This window comes from Salvelinus alpinus, chromosome 8 (genome assembly GCF_045679555.1).
Source record: "Salvelinus alpinus chromosome 8, SLU_Salpinus.1, whole genome shotgun sequence".
In the NCBI taxonomy this organism is placed as follows: domain Eukaryota; kingdom Metazoa; phylum Chordata; class Actinopteri; order Salmoniformes; family Salmonidae; genus Salvelinus; species Salvelinus alpinus.
The window spans coordinates 72,036,268-72,064,163 of NC_092093.1; the positions used below are offsets into that span (position 1 = coordinate 72,036,268).

The window sequence follows — 27,896 nt, forward strand, 5'->3', positions numbered from 1 at the left end:
GTCACTCCCTCAGTCTCGCTTTGTCTCTCCCCCAGACTCTCCCTTTGGCCCCTTCACACAGCCCATTCACAACTATTCATTCTCACAAAATGCTTTATCTTTCCAGAAATATGTGCTCACCCTCCCCCAACTGATTAATTCCTATGAGATGAAGGATAATCAACCTCTCTCTTTTGTCGTTCTCAAACTCCACTGCTTGGCTTTAGAAACTTTTTAGAGATTCTTTCAATCTCTTACACTCTCTTTTTGATCTCTCTCTCGCTCTTTCTCTCCCTCCCTCTCTCTTTCTTTCTATATCTCTATCTCTCTCTCTCTCTCCCTGGTGTCTGTGGACTTACTGCACGGGTTACTATTCCCTCAGTTCTCGTCATGAGCAGCTGTGGGGAGAGAAAGGCATTGTCGTGCTTAATGGAAGATATCCTTTGTCTTGTGTGTGCGTGTGTGCATGCCTTTGTGTGTGTGTGTGTGTGTGTGCGCGCTTTTGTGCGTGTGTGTGTGTGCAGAAGTGACCGTGAGAGCCCCATCTTCAGTCCTGCTTCTGTAGTATTTAAGCACCCTCCCAGCTCACAGGAGAGCTTCTGTCCAGACCATCTCCATCTTAGGCCATAAGGATTAGAGGTTTAGGAAGTGTTACTATCACAGGACCCCCGTCCAAACCCCCCCCCCCCCCCCCCGTCCAAACCCTGACTTCCCTAGGAACACAGGTACTTTAAAATACATCTACATCCCTCTCTTGTCGACCATCCTTAATCTATTCTCCCCCATCCTGCTGTTCTGTTTCTAGTCTCTTTATAAGAGTCTGAGCTTTCTTCATCACCATGGAGTGAGAAACACAACAGTGTGTGGTGGATTGTAAACACACTGTTCTTGTTTGAACGGAATCTCCTTAGATACAAACACAATTGAACAGATATTGCCAAGAATATGGTTTTAGTCTACTCCGTTGGATTCTAGCTGGCTTTTGTTGTACCTTTGGATAACAAAAATGTTTGATGACTGGAAAATTGGACAATAGCACATGCGATGTTACCGAGACCAAGGATAAAGCTATTGTTTCATAGCTTTTGATTGCTTGGTCGTATATGGATGGTTGGTATGGTGACAAGTGGGAGGGTGGCAAAGGTTCATTGTTTTGCTTTCAGATCTGCACACGCACCCATATAGATGAATATGAACACACTGATATTGTGGTTGTGTTTACTCTCTCAGGGTTACCTAAGATGTTGGTGACCAGGAACTATTTTGGCGTGCCAAGTCCCATATGTGGCCCGCCCCTCAACATCCAGCAAGGTGACATCATCGAGCTGGTCTGTGCCGATCTACACAGCTCCTGGTGGCAGGTGAGAGAGACATCGGTGTGTGTGAGTTTATGTGCGTGTGTGTGTGTCTCTGTGTGTGGCAGGTGAAGTGTCCCTTCTCTCCACCATTATATGTTACCTCACCCCTCTTGATCAAACCATGTTTTAACAAACTATTTCAGATGAAACTAAATGAATTGGTTTGTTCAATCAGTGAATCATATGCACCATTGTGTAAACTGAAACATTAAGCCCTGCCCTGACCAGTGACATAACGTTGTTGTGTATCAGCACTGTACAGGTACACCTATTGAAAGACACACCTATTAGACTGGGACAAGAACTAAATCAGCATTGTGGAAGGAAAACAAATGTCATTTTCTGTTGAACATGTCTGTTTAATTCTCACAATATTCAGTAATCAACATGGCTCTAATTGATTTTCATAGACTGGTCTGTTTTGTTTGGCAGCTTATTCTAATCTGACTGTGCCTCTGCACTGTGGGACTCTAGTGTGACTCTAGTGTGACTCCTGTGTGACTCCAGTGTGACTCCAGTGTGACTCCTGTGTGACTCCAGTGTGACTCCTGTGTGACTCTAGTGTGACTCCAGTGTGACTCCAGTGTGACTCCAGTGTGACTCCTGTGTGACTCCAGTGTGACTCCAGTGTGACTCCAGTGCATTTCTAGCTGCATTGTCTGTCTGTCACACACTGCTATGGGTAACTGCACAGGGAGTGGCTAATCCACTGCTTTGAAAATGGTTGAAACTGTAGGTTTCAGCGTGCCGTTTTTACAGCAACACTGAGGAGCTGACGTAAACATGGGGGTACATACTGAAACTACACCCAGACAACACTGAACATTTCACCATGTTGTCGTGTGGGGGAAGTCTTATAACACACGTACGCACACGCACGCATGCACACACCCACAAACACACACATTCTTCCATAATGTGACTTTAATCTGGGAGAACAATAACAGGCCTTCAGGAGCACGCCAGATGAGGGTGTGGGCATCACCGTCTTTGTGTACAGCTTACCCTGCCAATGTGTGTGTTTGTGCCTTTCCAAACCACACAGAGGCACACGCCCATTCAGACACCTCCAGCTCTTTGTTTGTGTGTTTTGGGCTAGCTGGCTGGCTGGCTGGCTGGCTGGCTGGCTGAATGGATGGATGGAGGGAGGGATGGATGGATGGATGGATGGCGTTACAACAGCAGCAGCAGGGAGGAAGGCTATTTGCTATTTCTGCTGTCTGCTCTGGCTCTGCCTGAATCCACGTGGGCCTAGATATAGAAGCTCTCTCTCTCTCTCTCTCTCTCTCTCTCTCTCTCTCTCTCTCTCTCTCTCTCTCTCTCTCTCTCTCTCTCTCTCTCTCTCTCTCTCTCTCTCTCTCTCTCTCTCTCTCTCTCTCTCTCTCTCTCTCCCTTCCCAGCCCTCCCCTTTTTCTCACACCGTCCATTTTCACCTCTCTCCCACTTCCTTCCTGTCTCTCTCACTGGACTGGCTCAGTCAGACCCAGTGGAGTCAGAGACACTAGGTGTGATAGCCCAGTCTTTTCAGCACTGTCACTTTGCTGGCACAGCCTCACTATAGCTGGCTTAGGCTGGGAGGTGTGTGTGTGTGTGTGTGTGTGTGTGTGTGTGTGTGTGTGTGTGTGTGTGTGTGTGTGTGTGTGTGTGTGTGTGTGTGTGTGTGTGTGTGTGTGTGTGTGTGTGTGTGTGTGTGTGTGTGTGTGTGTGTGTGTGTGTGTGTGTGTGTGTGTATTCATATGTGTGTATTTTTGTGTGTGTGGTGAGCGTCCTTTTTGATATTCCTACAGATTCATCTCCAGCATGCTATTTCGGGGGAGGTGTGCCGCCAAGCAGTGTACAATCACCAACCCATTAGCTGTTGAATGAGAGTTTTATATTTATCATTTAATATATTTAATTTAATTTGATATTGTGCAAAAAAATACATCATTACATCATCACCTTTAGGTTACTTAATCTCTGTGACAGCGAACGAATTACTGAATGCTCAGTATTCATCACCGTGGTAACCAGCAGACCATAATTCCTGTGCTGGTGCCAGACTAATATAATCGATCACTGTAATTTAATTTCCCCCCTTGGCTTGCGTCTGTTTACTCTAACAGGGTTAAGGCTTGATGATTATCACAAAACTCATCAGAGCCCCATAACCCCATAACCAATAGCAGAGCTTTCCAAGAGCACTGATACAATGTGATTAGGCTAACTGTATCAGGGGCGCTTCAGGAGCACAGGCCTAACCAAATCCGATGGGCCCAAGTGCAGGAGGAAGAGGCTCAGATGTGTATATCTATGTGTGTGAAAGAGCCTGACAGAGAATAGGCAAGGAAACATAGTCCTAATGCAGAGCAGTGTACTTGGGTTTTCATGGTGCGCACAAAGACACACACACACACACACACACACACACACACACACACACACACACACACACACACACACACACACACACACACACACACACACACACACACACACACACACACACACACACACACACACAGAGACACACACACACACACACACGTGTTAAATCAGCCAACGAGTCTGCATTGTATTACATGCTACTAAACTCCTTTCGAGTCATTACCATTGGGAGTGAGGAAAGTCCTCAGTCTCAGCTGTTCCTTAACTCAACTCTCTCCTTGAGCGATTATTTAAACAATAATTAACTAGGCCTGTAAATCTGCTCTGCTCTGTGTTGCTGACCGAATTGTTCCTACACTACAGAGAAGAAATCAACCAGCCGAATGTAACGCAAACATCTCTCTCTCCCTCTCTCTCTGTCTCTCTCTCTCTCTCCCTCTCCCCTCTCTCTCTCTGTCTCTCTCTCTCTCTCCCTCTCCCCCCTCTCTCTCTGTCTCTCTCTCTCTCCCTCTCCCTCCTCTCTCTCCCTCTCCCCCCCTCTCTCTCTGTCTCTCTCTCTCTCTCCCTCTCCCCCCTCTCTCTCTCTCCCTCTCCCCCCCTCTCTCTCTTTCCCCCCCTCTCTCTCTCTCCCTCTCCCTCCCTCTCTCTCTCTCTCTCTCTCTCTCTCCCTCTCTCTCTCTCTCTCTCTCCCCCCCCTCTCTCTCTCTCCCTCTCTCTCTCTCTCTCTCTCTCTCCCTCTCTCTCTCTCCCTCTCTCTCTCTCTCTCTCCCTCTCCCCCCTCTCTCTCTCCCTCTCCCCCCTCCCCCCCCCTCTCTCTCTCCCTCTACCCCCCTCTCTCTGTCTCTCTCTCTCCCTCTCTCTCTCTCTCTCTCTCTCTCTCTCTCGCTCTCCCTCTCCCCCCTCTCTCTCTGTCTCTCTCCCTCTCTCTCTCTCTCTCTCTCTCTCTCCCTCATTCTCTCACTGTGTCTCTCTCCCTCTCTCCCTTTCTCTCTCTCCCTCTCTCTCTCCCTCTCCCTCTCCCCCCCTCTCTCTCTCTCTCTCTTTCTCTCTCTCTCTCTCCCTCTCTGCTGTGGTTTCAGGGCAAAATTCTGACGACGAGAGAGGTCGGCTTCTTTCCAAGTGACGCCGTGAAGCCGTGTCCATGTGTAAGCTAAGCACTAAGCACCCATGTTAGAAGTGTTGTTGCAGCAGTAGAGTAGACGCGCGGGTGAGTAAGCAGGCAGATGAACATATTCTTTCAGGTGGTGAAACTGACACTGAGATGATTGACAGGCAGTTTATGTTTGAGGAAACTCTAGGTGATTTTATCTGATTATGTTAAAAGCAGATAGCGAATGTAGCTTTAGCTACAGTATTTAATTAAACAGTTGAATTAGAAAGACAGTTTAGATACTTCACTGTGTAATCTCACACTTCTTACCTTGATGATGAGTTGACTATTGAATCAGCTGTGTAGTACTAGTGGAAAGAACTTACAACCCGTTTGGTCCACAGGACCGAGTTTGGAAAATGCTGTCCTAGGCTATCTATTACTAAATGCATTTGAAACATTTGCTTGTAAAACTAAATTGAGTGTATTTTGAATGAAATATCACTGGACATCATGTTCCTTCAGAATCCACATTGCTGTAATGTGTCTGTTCTTAGTCTGACAATATGACATTCACATGCTCAGCAGCTGCATCGATGGTCTTTTACAACGACACAGAGTAGATGAGCTACAGTGCTATCTGAATGCTTACACCATCATAAAGATAACAAGTACATTATCCTACTTCATTGGGGTCATAAGAACCACCACACCACCTGTTTACGAAAAAATAAAAACATGACGTTTAAACGTATCTAGGGTAGCCCGGACTACCGGCAGAAAATAGACTACAGTTGACTTAGTTTGCCAATAGGGGAAAATAAATGCTTTAGTGACTTAGATGGATAAAAGTGAACTTGAGGTTGGGTGGGATCCATGGGAATGAAAGAACAATGGTTCACGTGCTGCAATGGTTCTCTCTCTCTCTCTCTCTCTCTCTCTCTCTCTCTCTCTCTCTCTCTCTCTCTCTCTACCCCCAGGTCCCCAAACCTGTCGACTACTCCACACAACCTTGGTATGTTCACGTTCGCCTGGACCTCACCAAACTTGAATACAAAAATGCATGATAATGAACTCAAGTTACCACACCATTAATTATCAAGTTACTACACCATTAATTATCAAGTTACCACACCATTAATTATCAAGTTACCATACCATTAATTATCAAGTTACCACACCATTAATTATCAAGTTACCATACCATTAATTGTAACAATATAAATATGTGGTTGTTAGAATAAATAATAAGTACATAAGAATAAATATGTGGTTGTTAGTTAATGTAGGCTATAGTTTAGTAAAATCATTATTTGTGAGTGTAGGTTAGACTGTTTGGTAGTTTTTCTGTCACTAGATGTGTCCTCTGTGTTTCTCAGTATATCTAACCCCCCTATTCAATTCAATTGAATGCTGCTTAATTTATCTCCTCGGAGGCAGTTACAGGTATCATACTGTACGTGCTACCTGTGTATGTATATATAGTTCTGTAACCTGTCAGTGCCTCCTGGACTGTAGGTTTGCTGGGCCCATGGAGAGACTTCAGGCTGAGGCAGAGCTGATCAACAGAGGGAACAGCACCTACCTGGTCCGCCACCGGAGCCGCGAGTTCACAGAGTACGCCATCAGCATCAAGTAAGTGAGCAACATGGTACAGCACAGTACAGCATGGTACAGTACAGCATGGTACAGTACAGCATGGTACAGCACAGTACAGCATGGTACAGCATGGTACAGCACAGTACAGCATGGTACAGCACAGTACAGTACAGCATGGCACAGCACAGTACAGCATGGCACAGTACAGTACAGCATGGCACAGTACAGTACAGCATGGTACAGCACAGTACAGCATGGTACAGTACAGCATGGTACAGTACAGCATGGTACAGCACAGTACAGCATGGCACAGCATGGTACAGCACAGTACAGTACAGCATGGTACAGCACAGTACAGTACAGCATGGCACAGCACAGTACAGCATGGCACAGTACAGTACAGCATGGCACAGTACAGTACAGCATGGTACAGTACAGCATGGTACAGCACAGTACAGCATGGTACAGCACAGTACAGCACGGTACAGCACAGTACAGCATGGTACAGCACAGTACAGCATGGTACAGCACAGTACAGCATGGTACAGCACAGTACAGCACGGTACAGCACAGTACAGCACGGTACAGCACAGTACAGCATGGTACAGCACAGTACAGCATGGTACAGCACAGTACAGCATGGCACAGTACAGTACAGCATGGCACAGTACAGTACAGCATGGTACAGCACAGTACAGCACGGTACAGCACAGTACAGCATGGCACAGTACAGTACAGCATGGTACAGCACAGTACAGTACAGCATGGCACAGTACAGTACAGCATGGCACAGCACAGTACAGCATGGTACAGCACAGTACAGTACAGCATGGCACAGTACAGTACAGCATGGTACAGCATGGTACAGCACAGTACAGCATGGTACAGCACAGTACAGTACAGCATGGCACAGTACAGCATGGCACAGCACAGTACAGCATGGCACAGCACAGTACAGCATGGCACAGTACAGCATGGCACAGCACAGTACAGCATGGCACAGCACAGTACAGCATGGCACAGTACAGCATGGCACAGTACAATACAGTACAGCACAGTACAGTACAATACAGCACAGTACAGCAATGTACAGTATAGCACAGCACAGTACAGTACAGCACAGTACAGCACAGTACAATACAATACAGCACAGCACAGTACAGTACAGTACAGTACAGTACAGCACAGTACAGTACAGCACAGTACAGTACAGCACAGTACAGCATACACAGCACAACACAGCACAGCACAGCTCAGCACAGCACACCCAGCACAGTACAGCACAGTACAACACAGAATAGCATAGCACAGTACAACACAGAATAGCATAGCACAGTACAACACAGCTCAGCACAGCACACACAGTAAAGCACAGCACAGTCACAGTACAGCACACACAACATAGTACAGCACAGCACAGCACAGTACAGCACAGTACAACACAGAATAGCATAGCACAGTACAACACAGAATAGCATAGCACAGTATAGCATAGCACAGTACAACACAGAATAGCATAGCACAGTACAACACAGCTCAGCACAGCACACACAGTAAAGCACAGCACAGTCACAGTACAGCACACACAACATAGTACAGCACAGCACAGCACAGTACAGCACAGTACAACACAGAATAGCATAGCACAGTACAACACAGAATAGCATAGCACAGTATAGCATAGCACAGTACAACACAGCTCAGCACAGCACACACAGTATAGCACAGCACAGTCACACCCTGCAAATAGTCATCTTAAAGCTTGCGTTAATTATTGGTTCTGTCAGTGCTAGTGAGATGCTGGTTCAGTCCTACCATTGACTTTCTGCACAGACTGTACTGTATGTTGCTCTGCTCTGGATAAGTGCATGGGCTGAAGGACGGCATTGGACAATACATGCATTGTATTGTGCATTAAAAAGTAATTTACAAAATAATTACAACAATGAGGTGAGGCGTGCAGGAGTTACGATTCTGATAAGTGAGTGCTACAGTAGAGTGGTATTTGTTTTACGTGCTGCGTAGCATTGCTGCAAGCACATGTAAACCCCATGTGAGGTAGATGGGAAAATAACACTTCTGTGTGTTATCACTGTATCATTTCAGTCCCCCCAGGCTGTTTGTATGCTGTAGATAGACAGATTACGGTCCTGTAATGTTCAGACAGGTTGGAACATGCCAATGATATGCAGGGTAAAAAAACAAGATGTTTAATTGTCACATACGGATAGGTGCAGTGTTGTTTTACAAGGTCAGCCATAGTACTAGGTACATAGTTATAGGTTTAAGTGCCTTGCTCAAGGGCACGTCAGCAGATTATTCAAACTAGTGATCTTTCAGTTACAGGCCCAACGCTCTAACCGCTAGGCTACCTGCCACCCTAGAGAGAGAGAGAGAGAGAGAGAGAGAGAGAGAGAGAGAGAGAGAGAGAGAGAGAGAGAGAGAGAGAGAGAGAGAGAGAGAGCGAGAGAGAGAGAGAGAGAGAGAGAGAGAGAGAGAGAGAGAGAGAGAGAGAGAGAGAGAGAGAGAGAGAGAGAGAGAGAGAGAGAGAGAGAGAGAGAGAGAGAGAGAGAGAGCTGCGCTGAGAGGCTGCTTGAAACGTTCCCTTCAACTCCACTTAATTCATCTCCTCCTTTTTCCTCTCTTACGAAGGCAGAGCTTTTCAATGCCTTCCATTTCCACCAGAGCTGAAGTCTTAATTGCTTGCGTGCGAAGCATGCCGCTGCAGCACTAGTGAAGAGACCCAGAGAGACTGTTAGACAGCCTGCTCAAGGTTATTTAAACCATCACAAAGAAAACGAGAGAAAAAGAGAAAAAAGAAAACTCTGCATCTATGTGGAAACTACATTAAGAAAGTGTTTGAAACAGACAATGCCCTATCCTTGGCTCCCTCTGCATCACACTGCTGTGTTATTGAGGCCCTGCCGCCTTTCTTCCACAAGCTACAGCGACTCCAGCCAAGAGGGTCCAGTCAGTCTAAATTAAGCTCTGGCATTTCAGTGTACAATAGGCCCGTCACTGGGGTTTGTTTTGGTGCGTAGAATATGGATTAGGCCATATTATTGGGGGATTACGGCTCTAAGAGGGAGATAAGAGGATAATAATGGAGACTAATAGAGATCAAGAGAGGACAGGGCTTTCTTTGAGAGAGACAGACAAAGGGGCTGACGCTATTGGCTCTGTGTCTCTATACCCTCCATACCCTCCCCTCCTCCCTGCCCCACTCTGCCCTGCTGAGACCTTCTAAATGGGGGCGACTGCCCTTCCATCAGCCCCCTCCCCTCGCTTCTTGAATACCAACTGGTAATGAGGAATGGTGCCCCTGTCTATCGACGTCTACACACATACACACACACACACACTCACACACCCCTCTCTCCATCACTCATGTGTCAGAAACCCAACCTGGTCTCAGGGCATTTCGTATGATATGTTACATTTCGTATGGTATGTATTCATTTGTGGGTATCCATCATCCATTTCATATGATATGTTACGAATTACAGTTAGTATGATATGTTACAAATTCTCATTTGTTGTGGCTAACATTAGCTAGGGGGCTAACGCTAACTTTAGCTATCTGGCTAACGTTAGCTAGGTTATAGGGTTAGGGTTTCAGGTTCTAAATGAACCTATTAAAACTCACGGACGATTAGTAAAGCTTAATCTGTCTAGGAACGGGGTTCCGCTAGCCAACAGCCAATGAAATTGCAGGGCGCCAAATTCAATCAACAGAAATCTCATAATTCAAATTTCTCAAACATACAAGTATTAGACACCATTTTAAAGATAAAATTCTCGTTAATCCAACCACAGTGTCCGATTTCAAAAAGGCTTTTCGGCGAAAGCAGAACATATCATTATGTTAGGTCAGCAACTAGTCACAGAAAGCATACAGCGATTTTCCAACCAAAGAGAGGAGTCACAAAAAGCAGAAATAGAGATAAAATTAATCACTAACCTTTGATATTCTTCATCAGATGACACTCCCGGGACAACATGTTACACAATACATGTATGTTTTGTTCGATCAAGTTCATATTTATATCCAAAAACCTCAGTTTACATTTGGCTTTGCCTCCAAAACATCCCGTGAATTTGCACAGAGCCACATCAATTTACAGAAATACTCATAATAAACATTGATAAAAGATACAAGTGTTATTCACAGAATTAAAGATATACTTCTCCTTAATGCAACCGCTGTGTCAGATTTTTTTTTTTAATTACGGAAAAAGCAAACCATGCAATAATCTGAGTACGGCGCTCAGAGACCAACACAACCCAAACAGATATCCGCCATGTTGGAGTCAGCAGAAGTCAGAAATAGCATTATAAATATTCACTTACCTTTGATGATCTTCATCAGAATGCACTCCCAGGAATCCCAGTTCCACAATAAATGTTTGATTTGTTCGATAAAGTTCATCATTTATGTCCAAATACCTCCTTTTTGTTAGCGCGTTTAGCTCAGTATTCCAAATTCATGACGCGTGATCATTAGGTCCAGACAAAGTCAAAAAGTTCCGTTACAGTCCGTAGAAACATGTCAAACGAAGTATAGAATCAATCTTTAGGATGTTTTTAACATAAATCTTCAATAATGTTCCAACCGGAGAATTTCTTTTGTTTTCAGAAATGCAATGGAACGCAAGCTAACTAGCTCGTGGCACTCTGGGAGAGACCTTACTCAATCCCCTCTCATTCGCTCCCACTTCACAGTAGAAGCATCAAACAAGGTTCTAAAGACTGTTGACATCTAAGGAAGCCTTAGGAAGTGCAATATGACCCCATAGACACGGTGTATTCGATAGGCCAAGAGTTGAAAAACTACAAACCTCAGATTTCCCACTAAACTTCAGAGTGTATTCTATCCAAATCTACTAATGATATGCATATATTATCAACTGGGACTGAGTAGCAGGCAGTTTACTCTGTGCACGCTTTTCATCCAAACGTGAAAATGCTGCCCCCTAGCCCAAACAGGTTAAACCACGTTTGTTCTCCCATTGGGTCATACAGCTGCATAAGACATATACATATTTCCACAAGTGGTAATATATACCCCAATTTTGGTTGGGTCTCCTCCTTCTCTCTAAACATGACATCTTTATTACTAGGCAGGAAGTTACAGTTGAAGTTGGAAGTTTACATACACTTAGGTTGGAGTCATTAAAACTCATTTTTCAACCACTGCACAAATTTCTTGTTAACAAACTATAGTTTTGGCAAGTCGGTTAGGACATATACTTTGTGCATGACACAAGTCGTTTTTCCAACAATTGTTTACAGACAGATTATTTCACTTATAATTCACTGCATCACAATTCCAGTGGGTCAGAAGTTTACATATAGTAAGCTGACTGTGCCTTTAAACAGCTTGGAAAATTCCAGAAAATTTGGTCATGGCTATAGAAGCTTCTGATAAGCTAATTGACATCATTTGAGTCAATTGGAGGTGTACCTGTGGATATATTTCAAGGCCTACCTTCAAACTCAGTGCCTTTTTGCTTGACATCATGGGAAAATCAAAAGAAATCAGCCAAGACCCCAGAAAAAAATTTGCAGACCTCCACAAGTCTGGTTCATCCTTGGGAGCAATTTCCAAACGCCTGAAGGTACCACGTTCATCTGTACAAACAATAGTACGCAAGTATAAACACCATGGGACCACGCAGCCGTCATACCGCTCAGGAAGGAGACGCGTTCTGTCTCCTAGAGATTAACGTACTTTGGTGCGAAAAGTGCAAATCAATCCCAGAACAACAGCAAATGACCTTGTGAAGATGCTGGAGGAAACAGGTACCAAAGTATCTATATCCACAGTAAAACGAGTCCTATATCGACATAACCTGAAAGGCCGCTCAGCAAGGAAGAAGCCACTGCTCCAAAACCGCCACAAAAATGCCAGACTACGGTTTGCAACTGTAGTCTGGAAATGTCCTCTGGTCTGATGAAACAAAAATCGAATTGTTTGGCCATAGTGACCATCGTTATGTTTGGAGGAAAAAGGGGGAGGCTTGCAAGCCGAAGAACACCATCCCAACCGTGAAGCATGGGGGTGGCAGCATCATGTTGTGGGTGTGCTTTCCTGCAGGAGAGATTGGTGCACGTCACAACATAGATGGCATCATGAGGCAGGAAAATTATGTGGATATATTGAAGCAACATCTCAAGACATCAGTCAGGAAGTTAAAGCTTGGTGGCAAATTGGTCTTCCAAATGGACAATGACCCCAAGCATACTTCCAAAGTTGTGGCAAAAGAAATAAAAGCTGAAATAAATCATTCTCTCTACTATTATTCTGACATTTCACACTCTTAAAATAAAGTGGTGATACTAACTGACCTAAGACAGGGACTTTTTACTAGGATTAAGTGTCAGGAACTGTGAAAAACTGAGTTTAAATGTATTTGGCTAAGGTGTATGTAAACTTCCGACTTCAACTGTAAGTGATACGGGCCACAAACTGTTCCTTCTCCCTTAAGGTGACCTGACCTGACCTCGACCCCCTTTCTCACTAATCCACAGCTCTCCATCCTTATCAGTGCCTGCCAACATGTGATTATATTTCCTTTACTCAATACATTCCAAGCTTAAGGTTAGGGTTAGGATTAGGGGAAAGGTTAGCTAACATGCTAAATAGTATCAAAGTAATTTTAAAAAGTAGCAAGTAGTTGAAAAGTTGCTAATTAGCTGAAATGCTAAAGTTGTCCATGCAGCGATTCAAACACGCAACTTTTGGGTTGCTAGACGTTTGCGTTATATGCACACCCATCCAACCCTACCATTCACCCTCCTTTTGTTTTTGCCTTAATTAATCTTCTGTTTTATGTAAACATACCATTCGTAACATTTCATACTAATTTGCGTGTCCATGGTTTACAGTTACTATGTAACGTGTAGTCTATGAGACCAGGCTGCAGAAACCTTTGGGCCCATGCATTACCATGGCAGCGGTCGCTCCGCATGGGTCTACTGGGGGATCGATCTCAATGATCAGCAGAACATTACACTCATCTCTTATTCATGGCCCACAGGTACAACAATGACGTGAAGCACATCAAGATCCTGACCAGAGATGCCTGCTTCCACATCGCAGAGAACAAGAAGTTCAGGAGTATATTAGTGAGTCTGTTTCCCTTTCATAGCACCACCTCTGCATTTCGCACATAAATAAATCACTCAGCGTTTCTTTAATTAAATGTCAAAACATGAATTTATTTTTAGCCCCTTGCTGTGTGAAAATAGCTCTGATTAGAGGTGGATTACTGGTGTGATTTACTTCACTGCCCGTAGGCCTTGTAGAGAGTTATAGACAGGGATCGGTCCAGGGTGGATTGGATGAGTTCTCTCCCTTCTATTCACCCAGGATTGTGTTTCCTTCAGCTGCGGTTAGAATGACATTTTACTGTTAGTCCTACTCTGTACGTGTATGCTACTTTTATTTCACCCAAACTTTTAATCTTCATATTAAGTTAATAATTTTGTTGTTTTCATTTAATTGGTATTGGACAGAGGACATTTTAAAACAGATTTAGAATTAAACAGAGCACACTACTATTTTTTCATAAATAATTTTCATGCCAATGGTGTTGTTGTGTGAGGCTATTTGTCTAACTGTGAGAATGTGTGTGTGTGTGTGTGTGTGTGTGTGTGTGTGTGTGTGTGTGTGTGTGTGTGTGTGTGTGTGTGTGTGTGTGTGTGTGTGTGTGTGTGTGTGTGTGTGTGTGTGTGTGTGTGTGTGTTACAGGAACTAATTGAGTACTACAAACACCATTCATTGAGGGAAGGCTTCAGAAGCCTGGACACCACACTGCAGTTCCCCTACAGAGAGCAGGAGAATGCTGCTATGCTCCACACCAACAGACCTGGAGGAAACAGTGAGTATAAAAACACCACCACTTTCACAACACAACACGAACACAGTACAACACCACATACACAACACAACATGAACACAGTACAACACTACATACACAACACAACATGAACACAGTACAACACTACACTCTTAGAAAAAAAGGTGCTATCTAGAACCAAAAAGGGTTATTCGTCTGTCCCTATAGGAGAACCCTTTGAAGAACCCCTTTTGGCTCCAGGTAGAACCCTTTTGGTCCCAAGTAGAACCATTTTGGGTTCCATGTAGAACCCTTCCACAGAGGGTTCTACATGGAACCCAAAAGAGTTCTTCCTGGATGTAAAAAGGTTTCTATCTGGAACCTATAATGGTTCTCCTATGGGGACAGCCGCAGAACCCTTTTGGAACCCTTTTTTCAAAGAGTGTACACATTAAGGCACTGCCTCCTTTAGGTCTGTAGTCAGGACCTGCAAATAACAATCAAACTCTTCATCACTGAATTTCGATTCCTATCATGTGATGACTGCCTACCATGACGCTGAATACTAACCTCCCAGGAGAGATAGTTGGCTAGGTACATTCATGCATGCTTTTGTTTTGGGTAAGCTCTTTGCTGAGACAGTGAAAATATGAATTATACTGTATACTGCTCTTTCTTTTTACTGTCTAGTGAAGGGATGCAGGTCTAGTGGCAGTTCTAGAAACAGGTTTGGTTGAAAAAAAGGAGAGTTTGTTATGAACAGTACCACAGAAACCTGGCTTAGAATGGTGTTGCTATGGCTGCGATAGCTGACTGATAAGTCTTGGGTAAAGAGTGTGCTGGGTGACATTTCACTGTGAGCACAGCAACACACCTGGAGAGAGGACAGGTGTTTCACAGGATGATTATGATTGCTCCAATTTCAATCTCTCATTGGCAGATTTAATTAGTCATTAGCTGGTCGTTTTTGTTGCTTATAATATGTTGTATGACGAAACAAATGACATTTTAAACAGTTTGTTTTGGAATAGTTGTATAGTGAAATGAGCAAGACATTGGCTCAAAAATGTGTATTATAATCAAATAGTGTATAGTATCTGACACTTTCTGTGGTGTGTGGACTGGTTTGTGGACTGGTTTGTGGACTGATTTGTGGACTGGTGTGTGGACTAGTGTGTGGACTGGTTTGTGGACTGGTTTGTGAACTGGGTTGTGGACTGGTTTGTGAACTGGTTTGTGGACTGGTGTGGACTAGTGTGTGAACTTGTGTGTGAACTGGTTTGTGGACTGGTTTGTGGACTGGTGTGTGGACTGGTGTGTGAACTGGTTTGTGGACTGGTTTATGGACTGGTGTGTGGACTGGTGTGTGGACTGGTGTGTGGACTGGTATGTGGACTGATTTGTGGACTGGTTTTTGGATTGGTTTGTGAACATGTTTGTGGACTGGTTTGTGAACTGTTTTTTGGACTGGTTTGTGAACTGGTGTGTGAACTGGTTTGTGAACCTTTTTTTGGACTGGTTTGTGAACTGGTTTGTGGATTGGTGTGTGGACTGGTGTGTGGACTGGTTTGTAAACTGATGTGTGGACTGGTTTGTGGACTAGCTTGTGAACTGGTTTGTGAACTGATGTGTGGACTGGTTTGTGGACTGATTTGTGAACTGGTTTGTGGACTGGTGTGTGGTCTGGTTTGTGAACAGGTTTGTGGACTGGTTTGTGAACTGGTTTGTGGACTGGTTTGTGGACTGATTTTTTGGACTGGTGTGTGAACTGGTTTGTGGGCAGATTTTGTGGACTGGTTTTGTGGACTAGTTTGTGGATTGGTGTGTGGACTGGTTTTGTGGACTAGTTTGTGGACTGGTGTGTGGACTGGTGTGTGGACTGGTTTTGTGGACGAGTTTGTGGACAGATTTTGTGGACTGGTGTGTGGACTGGTTTTGTGGACTAGTTTGTGGACTGGATGGTTCTGAATCTGTTTCTAGTTCTAGTTTTAATAGAAGTGATTCTCAATCGGAGTCAGAATGTAGTGGCGGTCCCTGTCAGTTAAAACGGTGTTAGTAGCACTGTGTTACTGTACATCATGAATACTGTATAGTCCTGTACTGCTGGTACAGCATGGATAAGACGTGGCATGTTGGATCCCAGTGGTGAGGAAGGGGTTAAATGCAGTACCCGACACTGGAGCCTCTCTCTGGGGTTGATGGAGAGTTTATGACGCATCGCAATCAGTGCTGAGATTAGATTTCATTGTAGCACCATATGTCACCGTGTGAAAAGCGCAAGAAAAACTCCCAGGATTCGCTGAAGGTCGTGTTGCAAGTGCTGGGGAAACACAACAGAACCGAAAGGCAGAGGATCTTTGTGAGTCAGAAGCTGGATGCTGCATGTCTCACTTTTCATTCCTCTTGTCACTCAAATGGCTCTCGAATGTCTCTCGGCCTAAAAACAAACACACATACAGAGAGGAAGGATGGAAAACAACTCGTCCCTCACTGAGATAATTGAATTCCAACCTGTTTTTTTTTCTCTCTCTCTCTTTTTGTTATCTCTCCTTCTCTCTCATCCTCTCTCCTCCTCTCTCCTTCTCTCTCATCCTCTCCTCTCTCATTCTCTCCTTCTCTCTCATCCTCTCTCCTTCTCTCTTCTCTCTCATCCTCTCTCATTCTCTCCCATCCTCTCTCTTTCTCTCTCATCCTCTCTCCTTCTCTCTCCTTATCTCTCATCCTCTCTCCTTCTCTCTCATCCTCTCTCATCCTCTCTCCTTCTCTCTCATCCTCTCTCATCCTCTCTCCTCTCTCATCCTCTCTCCTTCTCTCTCATCCTCTCTCATCCTCTCTCCTCTCTCATCCTCTCTCAACCTCTCTCCTTTTCTCTCATTCTCTCCTTCTCTCGCATCCTCTCTCCTTCTCTCTCCTTCTCTCTCCTCCTCTCTCATCCTCTCTCCTTCTCTCTCATTCTCTCTCATCCTCTCTCCTTCTCTCTCCTTCTCTCTCATCCTCTCTCATCCTCTCTCCTTCTCGTTCATCCTCTCTAAGGCCCCAACTCATAGAATTCAGCTCCATTCTTTACTTGTAAATCACTCTTTTGTGTAGTTGTTCATTTCTATCAGCATGGCTGAAATGCCAACGCAGTTGATGTTCTGTTTTGGACATGACTCTGCTGTGTATGTCTGCATATCTCAAAACCCTCCTGGTCCCTGTTGATTTATATCAAAATCAACCCTAGCAGCATCAGACTTCCCAGTTGGAAAAATGGAATAAGCAGGATGGAATAAGCAGGATGGAATAAGCAGGAAAATTGGCAAACCAGGGAATTTGGAGAAAGTTACTGGAATTGACAACCTTAATCAACTCTCTTGAGGACCATAGCATCGCTGGTGATCCATCACACATGGGTAATATGTAGGTTATTACCTGCATGATATAGTATGTGTCTAGAGGAAGCTGGCTCCTCAGAGGACACAGTATGCGGTCGTATGGAAACATATTTCCTGCAGAGGAGTGAGAGATATAACCTACAGATATTAAAATGCTCATCAGATTTCTCCTCTGATCTTCCTCCCTGTGATAGAAACCAGGCTTTCAATGAGCTTCTTCTAATATAAATTTTTTGAGGATATGCTTGCAAGAGTTGACCAGGGAGTCTGGTTGGTGTATGTTGCTTGCGTGCCTGCACACTCGTGTGTGTGTGTGTGTGTGTGTGTGTGTGTGTGTGTGTGTGTGTGTGTGTGTGTGTGTGTGTGTGTGTGTGTGTGTGTGTGTGTGTGTGTGTGTGTGTGTGTGTGTGTGTGTGTGTGTGTGTGTGTATGAAGTTCGTATTCATATGATTATGACCCAACACAGCAGACAGTGGGTTGTTAGTATGGATAGGCAGCGGTGGCTCATGAATAAAATGTCTCTGTGTGGGGCTGTATAGCAGCAGTTATTAGGCCTGTGACTGTGAGCAGGGTAAACATATTGCATGGTTGACATCAGCTCTGTTGCATTGCTCTGGGCCTGCTGGTCAGACGGGGATTCATATGGTAGCAGGATGAGGGCCAGAACTGCCAGAGCGGATAGCAGGTGCATGGGGTGGCAGGGTGCTTGAGAGGGGTAAACACGCACACACACAGTCTGGACACAAAGAAACACAGTTGGGTAAATTTCATTTCAATGCTATTAATGTCAATTCAATATCTCATAAAATATGAATGGGCAGCGTTTGAAAAATGTACTGTATGTTAATTAAATAAATCAACGTGTCCATTTATCGGAAATCAACACATTCATAAAAGGAATGGACATTTTCAAGTAACTGATTTGAACTTCAGTTCTGTCCCTGGATGGGTTTTTGAATAGAAATGGAAAGTAGTCCAGCAGAGCATTCTACGGGGGACAATCATTTAGCTCAGTGAAGTTGCTGTGGTTGTTTGGGTTTCTGGTCAGAGGATATTTTCATGTCTTATCAAACTGCACTGTTCTGCTGCCAGCTACTTCTTTTGCCTGTAAACTTTGAGTTGGGATTAAACATGCTTTCCCTTCGCTTCTCTCTCCTTTATGCTACCCTCCCCTCTTCCCCTCCACTCCTCTACCTTGCTTTCTCCCCTTTCCTCCCCTCTTCCCCTCCACTCCTCTACCCTGCTTTCTCCCCTTTCCTCCCCTCTTCCCCTCCACTCTTCTACCCTGCTTTCTCCCCTTTCCTCCTCTCTTCCCCTCCACTCCTCTCCCCTGCTTTCTCCCCTCCCCTCCCCTCCCCTCCCCTCCCCTCCCCTCCCCCCCCCCCCCCCCCCCCCCCCTCCCCTCCCCTCCCCTCCCTCTCCCTCTCCCTCTCCCTCTCCCCTCCCCTCCCCTCCCCTCCCCTCCCCTCCCCTCTCCCTCTCCCTCTCCCTCTCCCTCTCCCTCTCCCTCTCCCTCTCCCTCTCCCCTGCCATAGCCCCATTGCTCTGTGGGCTGACGTATGTAACTCCTGCCGGCTACAGCTTTGTTCCTCCCTCCTCCGCTCCTTTCTGGTCAGGTACAGGTACCACTTTTTGTTTGTTTTCCTTTCATTTTGGTCCCTGACTGTTTAGCATGCGCATTGTGCCACATCTCACATCCCAGCTCCCTCCATCTGCCTGGGAATGTGTGTGTATGTGTGTGTGTGTGTGTGTGTGTGTGTGTGTGTGTGTGTGTGTGTGTGTGTGTGTGTGTGTGTGTGTGTGTGTGTGTGTGTGTGTGTGTGTGTGTGTGTGTGTGTGTGTGTGTGTGTGTGTGTGTGTGTGTGTGTGTGATGGGTGTGTGTGTGTAGGTGTGTAGGTGTGTGTGTGTGCATGTGCATACATAGCGTTTGTTTGTATTTGTGTTACCATCAAGATATGGCCCAAGTAGATTGACCCTGACTGGGTCATCATATCACACCCCAGTGACCCTGAATGACACCTCTTCAGACCAATCAAAATGCCCTATTTAAGCTGTCAGGCCAGTGAAGCATCTTTCCACAGCAGCAGTAGTATTACAGTCCAAACCTGCCATGTACCCAGCAGAGCTAACCAGCTCCAGTTCCATATCTGTCTTTTCCCATTGTTATCTTGCATGACTGCAGCTCATAGACAGACAGACAGACAGACAGACCGGTCTCTACCGTGTCTTCACAAGCCAAGGTATTTCACATCAGCAGCAGCAGACACACACCCACACACACACATGCCCACACAGCCTGCCTCTCTTTCTCTCTCTCTCTCTCTCTCTCTCTGTCTCTCTGTCTCTCTGTCTCTCTCTCTCTCTCCTGGCTGTATTTCAGATGGGATGTGTTGAAGCATCATAATAAAACAAAGCTATGGTCTAATCACAGCAACGTACTGTACAATACACATACAAAATGTATGAAGACATCATTGTAGAGCAACAGGCTTTTTGTGTGTGTATGCAGTCTATGGTCTGTTAAAGATAACGTAGCATCCAAGTAGAGACAGATTGGAGGAACCTTTTAGTGTTTCTCCCTTCAAACGCTCTGGTTTATAATCAACCCAGCCACACGTATGAGTGTGGATTATGCTGTTGACACAATCAAAACAGACACTTCATTTGGACCTGGCTTTGCACATATCATTTATTTAAATGGGGCTGGGCTAAGACAGGGGGAAAAGGGGGGAGAGAGAAGAGAGTGATGCGATTATGCACGCCTCCACATCTCCCTCCAGACTGTGTCTGTCTGGGGTGAAAGAGAGGATAACATCCATCTCAGTGTGAGAGAGAAATATGAGTTGGTCTTATGTAGAAGCTGACTTCTTATTTTGAAGTGTATGATTAATCATCCCTCTCGTTTTCTTTTCTCTTTCTCTCTTTACTCTTTTATTTGCTTTTCTCACTTTCTCTCTCCCTCTCTTCCCCTTCTCTCTCTTTCTCTCCCTCTCTTCTCTCTCCCTCTCTTCCCCTTCTCTCTCTTTTTCTCCCTCTCTTCTCTCCCTCCACAGTGTTCACCCCTAAGGTGATGGGTATGGCGATAGCCCGCTATGACTTCAGCTCCAGGGACACCAGAGAGCTGTCTCTACAGGAGGGAGACATAGTCAAGATCTACACCAAGTCAGGAGCCAATGGCTGGTGGAGGGGAGAGGTCAGCGGCAGGGTGAGTGGTCCCTCCAGACGCCAATCAATCTCTCCATCCAATCACCTATCTGTTATCCCTGTGGGGAGGTGGGGAGAGAGAGTCAAGTACAAAACAAGCAACATACAGTACATACCATATATACATACCAACATGGTATAAATGCTTCTCTCATGGTTAGGTCTCTGTATCCCTGTTTGATATTGCCTATGAACAGGTCCTATTCAAATGCATTATGTATGTAAGTATGTTATTGTGTGAGTGTGCAGTTATGTGTGTGTCTATATCCAACTTTGACAATTGGTCTAAGAAGTATGTATGTGAGTGGCTCCCCACTGGGGAAACAATGGTTGAATCAACATTGTTTCCACGTCATTTCAACCCCAAAATCTGCGTGATGACGTTGCATCAATATGGAAAATGTATTTGATTTTCAAAAAGGGCATTTAGTATTTTTTTACCCAACTTTTAATGATATGGTAAAATGTATTTATTGATTTCACGTTGAATTCACGTAAGTTGACAACTCAACCAAATTGAAATGAAAACTAGACGTTGAACTGACGTCTGTTGCCCAGTGGGTCTCAAATAATGTGAGTGTGTTTGTTCGAGCTGCTGTGTAGAACTGAGATCTGTTCCCTGTTATTGAGCCCTGGTGTCTGTCTGTCTGTTGACTCTGCTCTAGTGATCACTAAACAGTGTTCTGGAGCAGAGCTCTGCACTGTGCCCGTCTTCAGAGTGGAATAGATGGATCGGTGCTAGCTAGTATCGCAATACTCTAAATGCCATTGTGGTTGTGGGAATAGAGCTTCTCTCTCTCTAGTGAATCAGATAATACGAGGAAGTAGGCTGGTGAAGGACTGCTGCTGGATGCTATTATCTCTGCACAGCTGTAGCCTTCACAGACAATAAGCTAACATGCTAACTCGTTTCAGCTTACTGGTTAGCTTGTTAACTGGCTAAAAAGCTAACTGGTTAACTGGCTAATAGGATAATCACTCGGCCAGATGCCTATTGAAAAGTATCACCATCATAAGCCACTCAGGTGTCGTCTTGAAGGTTATGTGGGGGGGGGGGGGGGGTGTGTAACAACAGTCCACATACACCCACACACACACTACCGCTATATTTTTAACAATAATTTTTATTATTTTTATCGCAGGTGGGCTGGTTTCCATCTACCTATGTGGAAGAAGGAGAGGAGTGAAAAAGAAAACAACTGTTTGGTTTAGTACTGGACCCTCTATGGTTGATCTGACAGCTTGCTGAGATGGGACTTCCTTATCTGGGATTCCAGCCCTCCTATTGGCTGTCAGCGACGTCCCAGAGACCTTTGGGAAAAGAGGGGTTTCTCGATGAACTAGTGACTGATTCTCTCTGCAACAGTCTAGTGACTGATTCTCTCTGCAACAGTATAGTGACTGATTCTCTCTGCAACAGTCTAGTGACTGGTTCTCTCTGCTCTGCTCCACCACTTCAACAGCTTTGTTGTCAGCAGGGGAAGGACCTTTGCCAGAACCCAGTTCTCTCCTTCACATCCACCTCTCTCCCTCTGTCAATACTGCTACCGCAAGTTGTCGCTGAAATATTTAAATGCTGCCCATCCATCTATCCATCCATCCATTTATCCATCCGTCCACACCACCCAGAATATAGCTAAGACTGTCTAAGGATTTGGAAAAGTGAAAGAGAAAAGAGAGAGAGAGAAGAGACACACACACAAATACACACACACAGGGCGGCTGGTAGCCTTGTGGTTTGAGCGCTGAAAGGTCGCTAGTTCGAGTCCCCAAGCCGACAAGGATAAAAATCTGTCAATGTGACCTTGAGCAAGCTACTTAACCCTAATACTGTCATGAAACACCTCCCACACCCATCCTCACAGATTACAATCTCTGCCACTGAACACGACACACGCACAGGTTGACGCACAGTTTATTGGGATGAATATTGTGCTGGAGGCAGAGCTGAGCGGTCTTTGTTAGCTGGTCCAGCCACAAGGTCAAAATAGTTTATATCGTAAAAAAGATTCGCTTTTTCGTCTTAATTTAGGGTTAGGCACAAGGTTAGTAGTGTGATTAAGGTTAGGGTTAAGATTAGGGATTAGGGATTTGATGACTTTGTGGCTGTGGCAGCTAGTGACCACCCTGCAGAGCTGCCTCTAGTACATGAGTCATCCCAGTAAATACCAACCTGCCACACACACAAAAGATGAGAGAGAGGGATGTTGGGGGATATCATCGCCACCCCGCCCCTCATGTTCTCATCTCTCCAGCTGTACAGCAGGCTGGGTTAGGGGCTGTCGGTGTGTGTTGATCAGATAGGGACCTGGCTGTCTTGTCAGGGAACAAGCTAGTGATGTGATGCTACCCTACGACGGACGCAAGAGGCCCCCGCTCCCTCTTCTCTCTCTTCTCTCTCTTCTCTCTCCGCTCTTTCTCTTCCTTCTGACAGAAAACAAAAGGGAATACTCTGATTGGCCTGTAAACACTGTCTCCTGTTACCCCTACTGATGGGGCCTCCAGCCCTCTGTCTTCTGTATCTTTCTTTCTTCCTCTCTCTTTGTCTCTCTTTCTCCCTCTCTCTTTCTCCCTCTCTCTTTGTCTATCTCTCTTTCTCTCTCTCTCTTTGTCTCTCTCTATTTCTCTCTCTTTGTCTCTATTTCTCTCTCTTTCCCCCTCTCTCTTTCTCTCTCTCTCTTTGTCTCTCTCTCTTTCTCCCTCTCTCTTTCTCCCTCTCTCTTTGTCTCTCTCTCTTTCTCCCTCTCTCTTTGTCTCTCTCTCTTTCTCTCTCTCTCTTTGTCTCTCTCTCTTTCTCCCTCTCTCTTTGTCTCTCTCTCTTTCTCCCTCTCTCTTTGTCTCTCTCTCTTTCTCCCTCTCTTTGTCTCTATTTCTCTCTCTTTCTCCCTCTCTTTGTCTCTATTTCTCTCTCTTTCTCCCTCTCTCTTTGTCTCTCTCTCTTTCTCCCTCTCTTTGTCTCTATTTCTCTCTCTTACCCCCTCTCTCTTTCTTTCTCTCTCTTACTCCCTCTCTCCCTTTCTCTCTTTCTCCCTTTCTCTTTCTCTTCTTTTAACCCCCTTTTTTTCTCCCTTTCTTCTTCTCCTTTTCCTTATCTCTCTTTTCTCTCTCCACTCTCCCCTCCCCTCTCCCCGGAAGGTAGTTTCCAGTAGACGTTCCAGGCAGTGCCTTCCTTCCTTCATAATCCTCTAATGAGAGGGATTTAGCAACATTTGAGGGAATAATGACTTCACACTGAAACACACTCAGAAACACACTCCGGCAGGCGGATCAGGCCGTATAATAATGTAAAAGTCACCACAGACAATGCAGTGTAATAGTCAGTACAGAAGAACATGGGAGGTGATGTGATCAGTGTTTTCACTCATGCGGCTTTTTAGTCCCAAAGCAATTGCACCAGGATCTGTATGCCATAGTCTGAACCCTCTGACTTTGATTGACAGGTTTAATGCTATGCCACAATGTGTTCATTACAGTTCTGTGAGGTGATAGTTCAGGTGGTGGCGTCTGGGAGGAGAGCTGCTAGACAAACACACACACGGGCACGCACACACGGCTCAGCCATAACCGTCTTCAGTTCACCCATTCAATTTCCATACATACTCCATAGTATAATATTGAATGATCATACAGTACATACGCGATGTATATACTATTATAAAGATTATATTGTGCAACAAAACATATGAAATCATCAGGGTTATAACTATAAAGGGGAGGTATTCAATGCCTCAGCAATGTCTCTGTCGTCTGGGTGGTATTCACTACGCACCAAATGGGAGCAGACTTAAACAGGAAGGGACTACCTGAACAATAATACACGCTCATATTCGTTTTCAATTGTTTTGCTACGGTGTGCACTAATGAATACAACTCTGCTGTCTTCCTGTGGTTCTTTTGTGTGTTGATGCTGGTCATTGAGGCACAAAATGGATTATGATGTGAATCTGGTCCTCAGAATGCTGGGAAATGTAGTGTTTGAACTGTAGTAAGGAATCAGTGGAGTGAAAGACTGTCCTCTCCTGTGACTCTCCTGTGCTTATTTGAACTGTTTCCCACCACAATGGCATTATGCTTTTTTGAAGTGAAGGCAGCTCAAATTCCAGCTGAACTATGTGTTTTACTTGTTTTAATGTGCAAGCCATCTGGATAATGTCTTGATATGATGAAATGTGTATAAGAGATGTATTTTTTATTTTTGAATTGTTTTGATGGAATATGATAGTGTGTGTACAGGTTGCATTGTGAAGTGTCCCCATCCACCCCTACTCTGTTTTCTAACTGCAGTGCATGTTAGCTACCACCAGATGGCAGCAGCATAAGCACATCTTTCCCCTCACCTCTTTCTCGGAATGTCTCCTCCACCTTCAACCATGCTTTACTTATGGCCTCTTCCTATGACAGTGTGGACTGGAGGTTGTTTGAATTCATTATGAGATGCTTTAGGAGTTGCCTTTAAAATGATAGCCCCACCATAGACATAACAGAGAGAACATTTCCGGTTGCAACCAGGCTTTTGAAGCATGGTATCTAGTAATCTACTAACACAGAGAGATATGAACAGCCTTTCTAAGCATGGGATCTAGTAATCTACTAACACAGAGAGATATGAACAGCCTTTCTAAGCATGGGATCTAGTAATCTACTCCCCTGCCTTTTCCACGAGAGGTGAACTCCGACGGTAAAGGGTTTACACTAGCAGGGCTTCTTCCTTCCCTGTGTGTGTCTTTATCCTCTACCCAGAGAGAACAGAATAAAGCCTCAAGGGTATCAATGATCTGATCTCTACACTATCTTTCCTCACCTAGCACACCCACTACATCCAACAATCTGTTCATTTCTCTCTCTCCCTCTTACTATGCCCTTCCTCCATCTTGCCCTCTATATCTAACTCTCTTTCTCTGTTTCTCTCTCTCTCTGCTTCTCTGTACTCTCTCCCTGTCCCTGTCTCGGTGAAGTGGTTGAAACCCAGCACTGTATCTTCATACCAGGATAGGATATACACTATATACTCTGTTATATTGTAAAATAGAGAGGAGATGTTTCAGGTGTTTCAGTCTACTCCACCAGACAGCCACATACAGACTTATTTTTTGTCTTTTGTAACTGAAACAACCATCATCTCACCGGTAGTCATGGACAAGCCATTAAAGCCCTTTCTTACAGATAAGAAGCCATAGTTATATTGATCAACAACAGAACGGTCTGCTGTCTGTACTGTGTCTCTCAGTTGTGGCACTCTGTATAGTTCACCTTGTTAGAACATAATTTATGAAGCCAAATATGTCTACTGTACCTATATTTGACATTCTGGAGTCTAAACACCATGGCAACCTGCCACTGTGGCCTAACTAACCTATAGCCGTGCAATCTGAGTTCAGTGTGGAACATAACCACATAGTATTGTATCATACTGTAAATATGTAAATATCACACAATAAACACAAATGTATATGGCTTCTTTTTAATATCATTGCAGTGTCTGTTTATTCATTTTTTCTTCTCTCTGCTAGCTGCTTAAATTATTCTTGTTTCTAAATTAGCTTGAGCCTAAGTAGGATTCATTAAGTGGTTGTTATTGTGTTGCCTCTGCATGCACAGCCAAGACCAAAGGAAACACTGTTGTTTTTTAAAGAGAGTTTATTTGCACTTAGATTTTAATTAAAACCACCGGAGCGCCTGCTCCAGAGTTCTAATTGGCTAATTGGTGCGCATCTAATGAGGTAAACGGGTAAACGAAGGAATGCTCTGCATGCTGTTAGCATGAGACACAAACCAGCCCAATGAGAGAAGGAAGCGACAACAGATAAGAGAATAAAACGAACAAACAGGTGTTTATTATATGAAGACATATTCTGTGTGTGTGTTTGTGTGTGTGCGCGCGCGCGCATGTGTCCTTGTGTGCGTGTGTCTGTCACACACTACACCAATAGTGAAGTGCTATTCATTCGTTCCCCCATCCCACCCACAGACATTGAAGGTGAGTGTGCAAGCATGGTGAAAATGAAAGCTGTAGTACAATATCACTGAAATGAACAGATTTCACTGCTTTCATTAAAGGGAGAAGCAAGGTCATGTTATTGGGTTCGTAATCATGTGTGCACTGTATATGTTCTGTGTGTGTGTCTGTGTGTGTGCAGTCTTGAATGACTATAGCGTGTGTGTGTGTGTGTGTGTCTGTGTGTGCAGTCTTGAATTACTATAGTGTGTGTGTGTGTGTGTGTGTGTGTGTGTGCAGTCTTGAATGACTATAGTGTGTGTGTGTGTGTGTCTGTGTGTGTGCAGTCTTGAATGACTATAGCGTGTGTGTGTGTGTGTGTGCAGTCTTGAATGACTATAGTGTGTGTGTGTGTGTGTGTGTCTGTGTGTGCAGTCTTGAATGACTATAGTGTGTGTGTGTGTGTGTGTGTCTGTGTGTGCAGTCTTGAATGACTATAGTGTGTGTGTGTGTGTCTGTGTGTGTGCAGTCTTGAATGACTATAGTGTGTGTGTGTGTGTGTGTGTGTGTGTGTGTGTGTGTGTGTGTGTGTGTGGCTGTGTGTGTGCAGTCTTGAATGACTATAGTGTGTGTGTGTGTGTGTGTGTGTCTGTGTGTGTGCAGTCTTGAATGACTATAGTGTGTGTGTGTGTGTGTGTCTGTGTGTGTGCAGTCTTGAATGACTATAGTCTGTGTGTGTGTGTGTGTCTGTGTGTGTGCAGTCTTGCATGACTATAGTGTGTGTGTGTGTGTGTGTCTGTGTGTGTGCAGTCTTGAATGACTATAGTGTTTTCGTGTCTCTGTGTGTGTGCAGTCTTGAATGACTATAGTGTGTGTCTGTGTGCATCTGTGCATGTGCATGTGTGGGTGATGGTCTCTTTGGCCATCTGCTCCTTCCTGGGTGGACGTGCGGCAGACAAGATGAGACACACAGGGTCAGGCTGCTCACCTCGCGCCCGCCTCACCCTGCTCTGCCACCATAGGGGTAGAGAGGGTCCAGGAGTCTCCAGGTCCCCTGCCCACGGTGGGCAGCCTTACCTGGGCAGCGCCAGCCGGCCACACCAGCAGACCGCCAGCAGCGACAGGACCGCCAGGACGACAGATGGTGG

General features: G+C 44.8%; 1 protein-coding gene across 2 annotated transcripts in view; it reads left to right on the forward strand.

Annotated features, from left to right (window-relative positions):
* The window catches only part of LOC139583652 (guanine nucleotide exchange factor VAV3), a 143,147-nt gene extending 116,869 nt beyond the window's left edge, over positions 1-26,278 (forward strand). The window contains exons 20-28 of one of the 2 annotated variants that reach the window (XM_071414942.1): positions 1,210-1,340; positions 4,784-4,849; positions 5,775-5,809; positions 6,313-6,429; positions 13,434-13,521; positions 14,147-14,276; positions 19,144-19,224; positions 20,663-20,814; positions 21,956-26,278. In XM_071414942.1, coding sequence (XP_071271043.1) covers positions 1,210-1,340; positions 4,784-4,849; positions 5,775-5,809; positions 6,313-6,429; positions 13,434-13,521; positions 14,147-14,276; positions 19,144-19,224; positions 20,663-20,814; positions 21,956-22,000 — 845 coding nt within the window. In that variant the 3' untranslated portion in view covers positions 22,001-26,278. The remainder of the gene's footprint in view (positions 1-1,209; positions 1,341-4,783; positions 4,850-5,774; positions 5,810-6,312; positions 6,430-13,433; positions 13,522-14,146; positions 14,277-19,143; positions 19,225-20,662; positions 20,815-21,955) is intronic. The other variant, XM_071414943.1, reaches the window with a different exon arrangement.
* Positions 26,279-27,896: the final 1,618 nt, after the last annotated feature.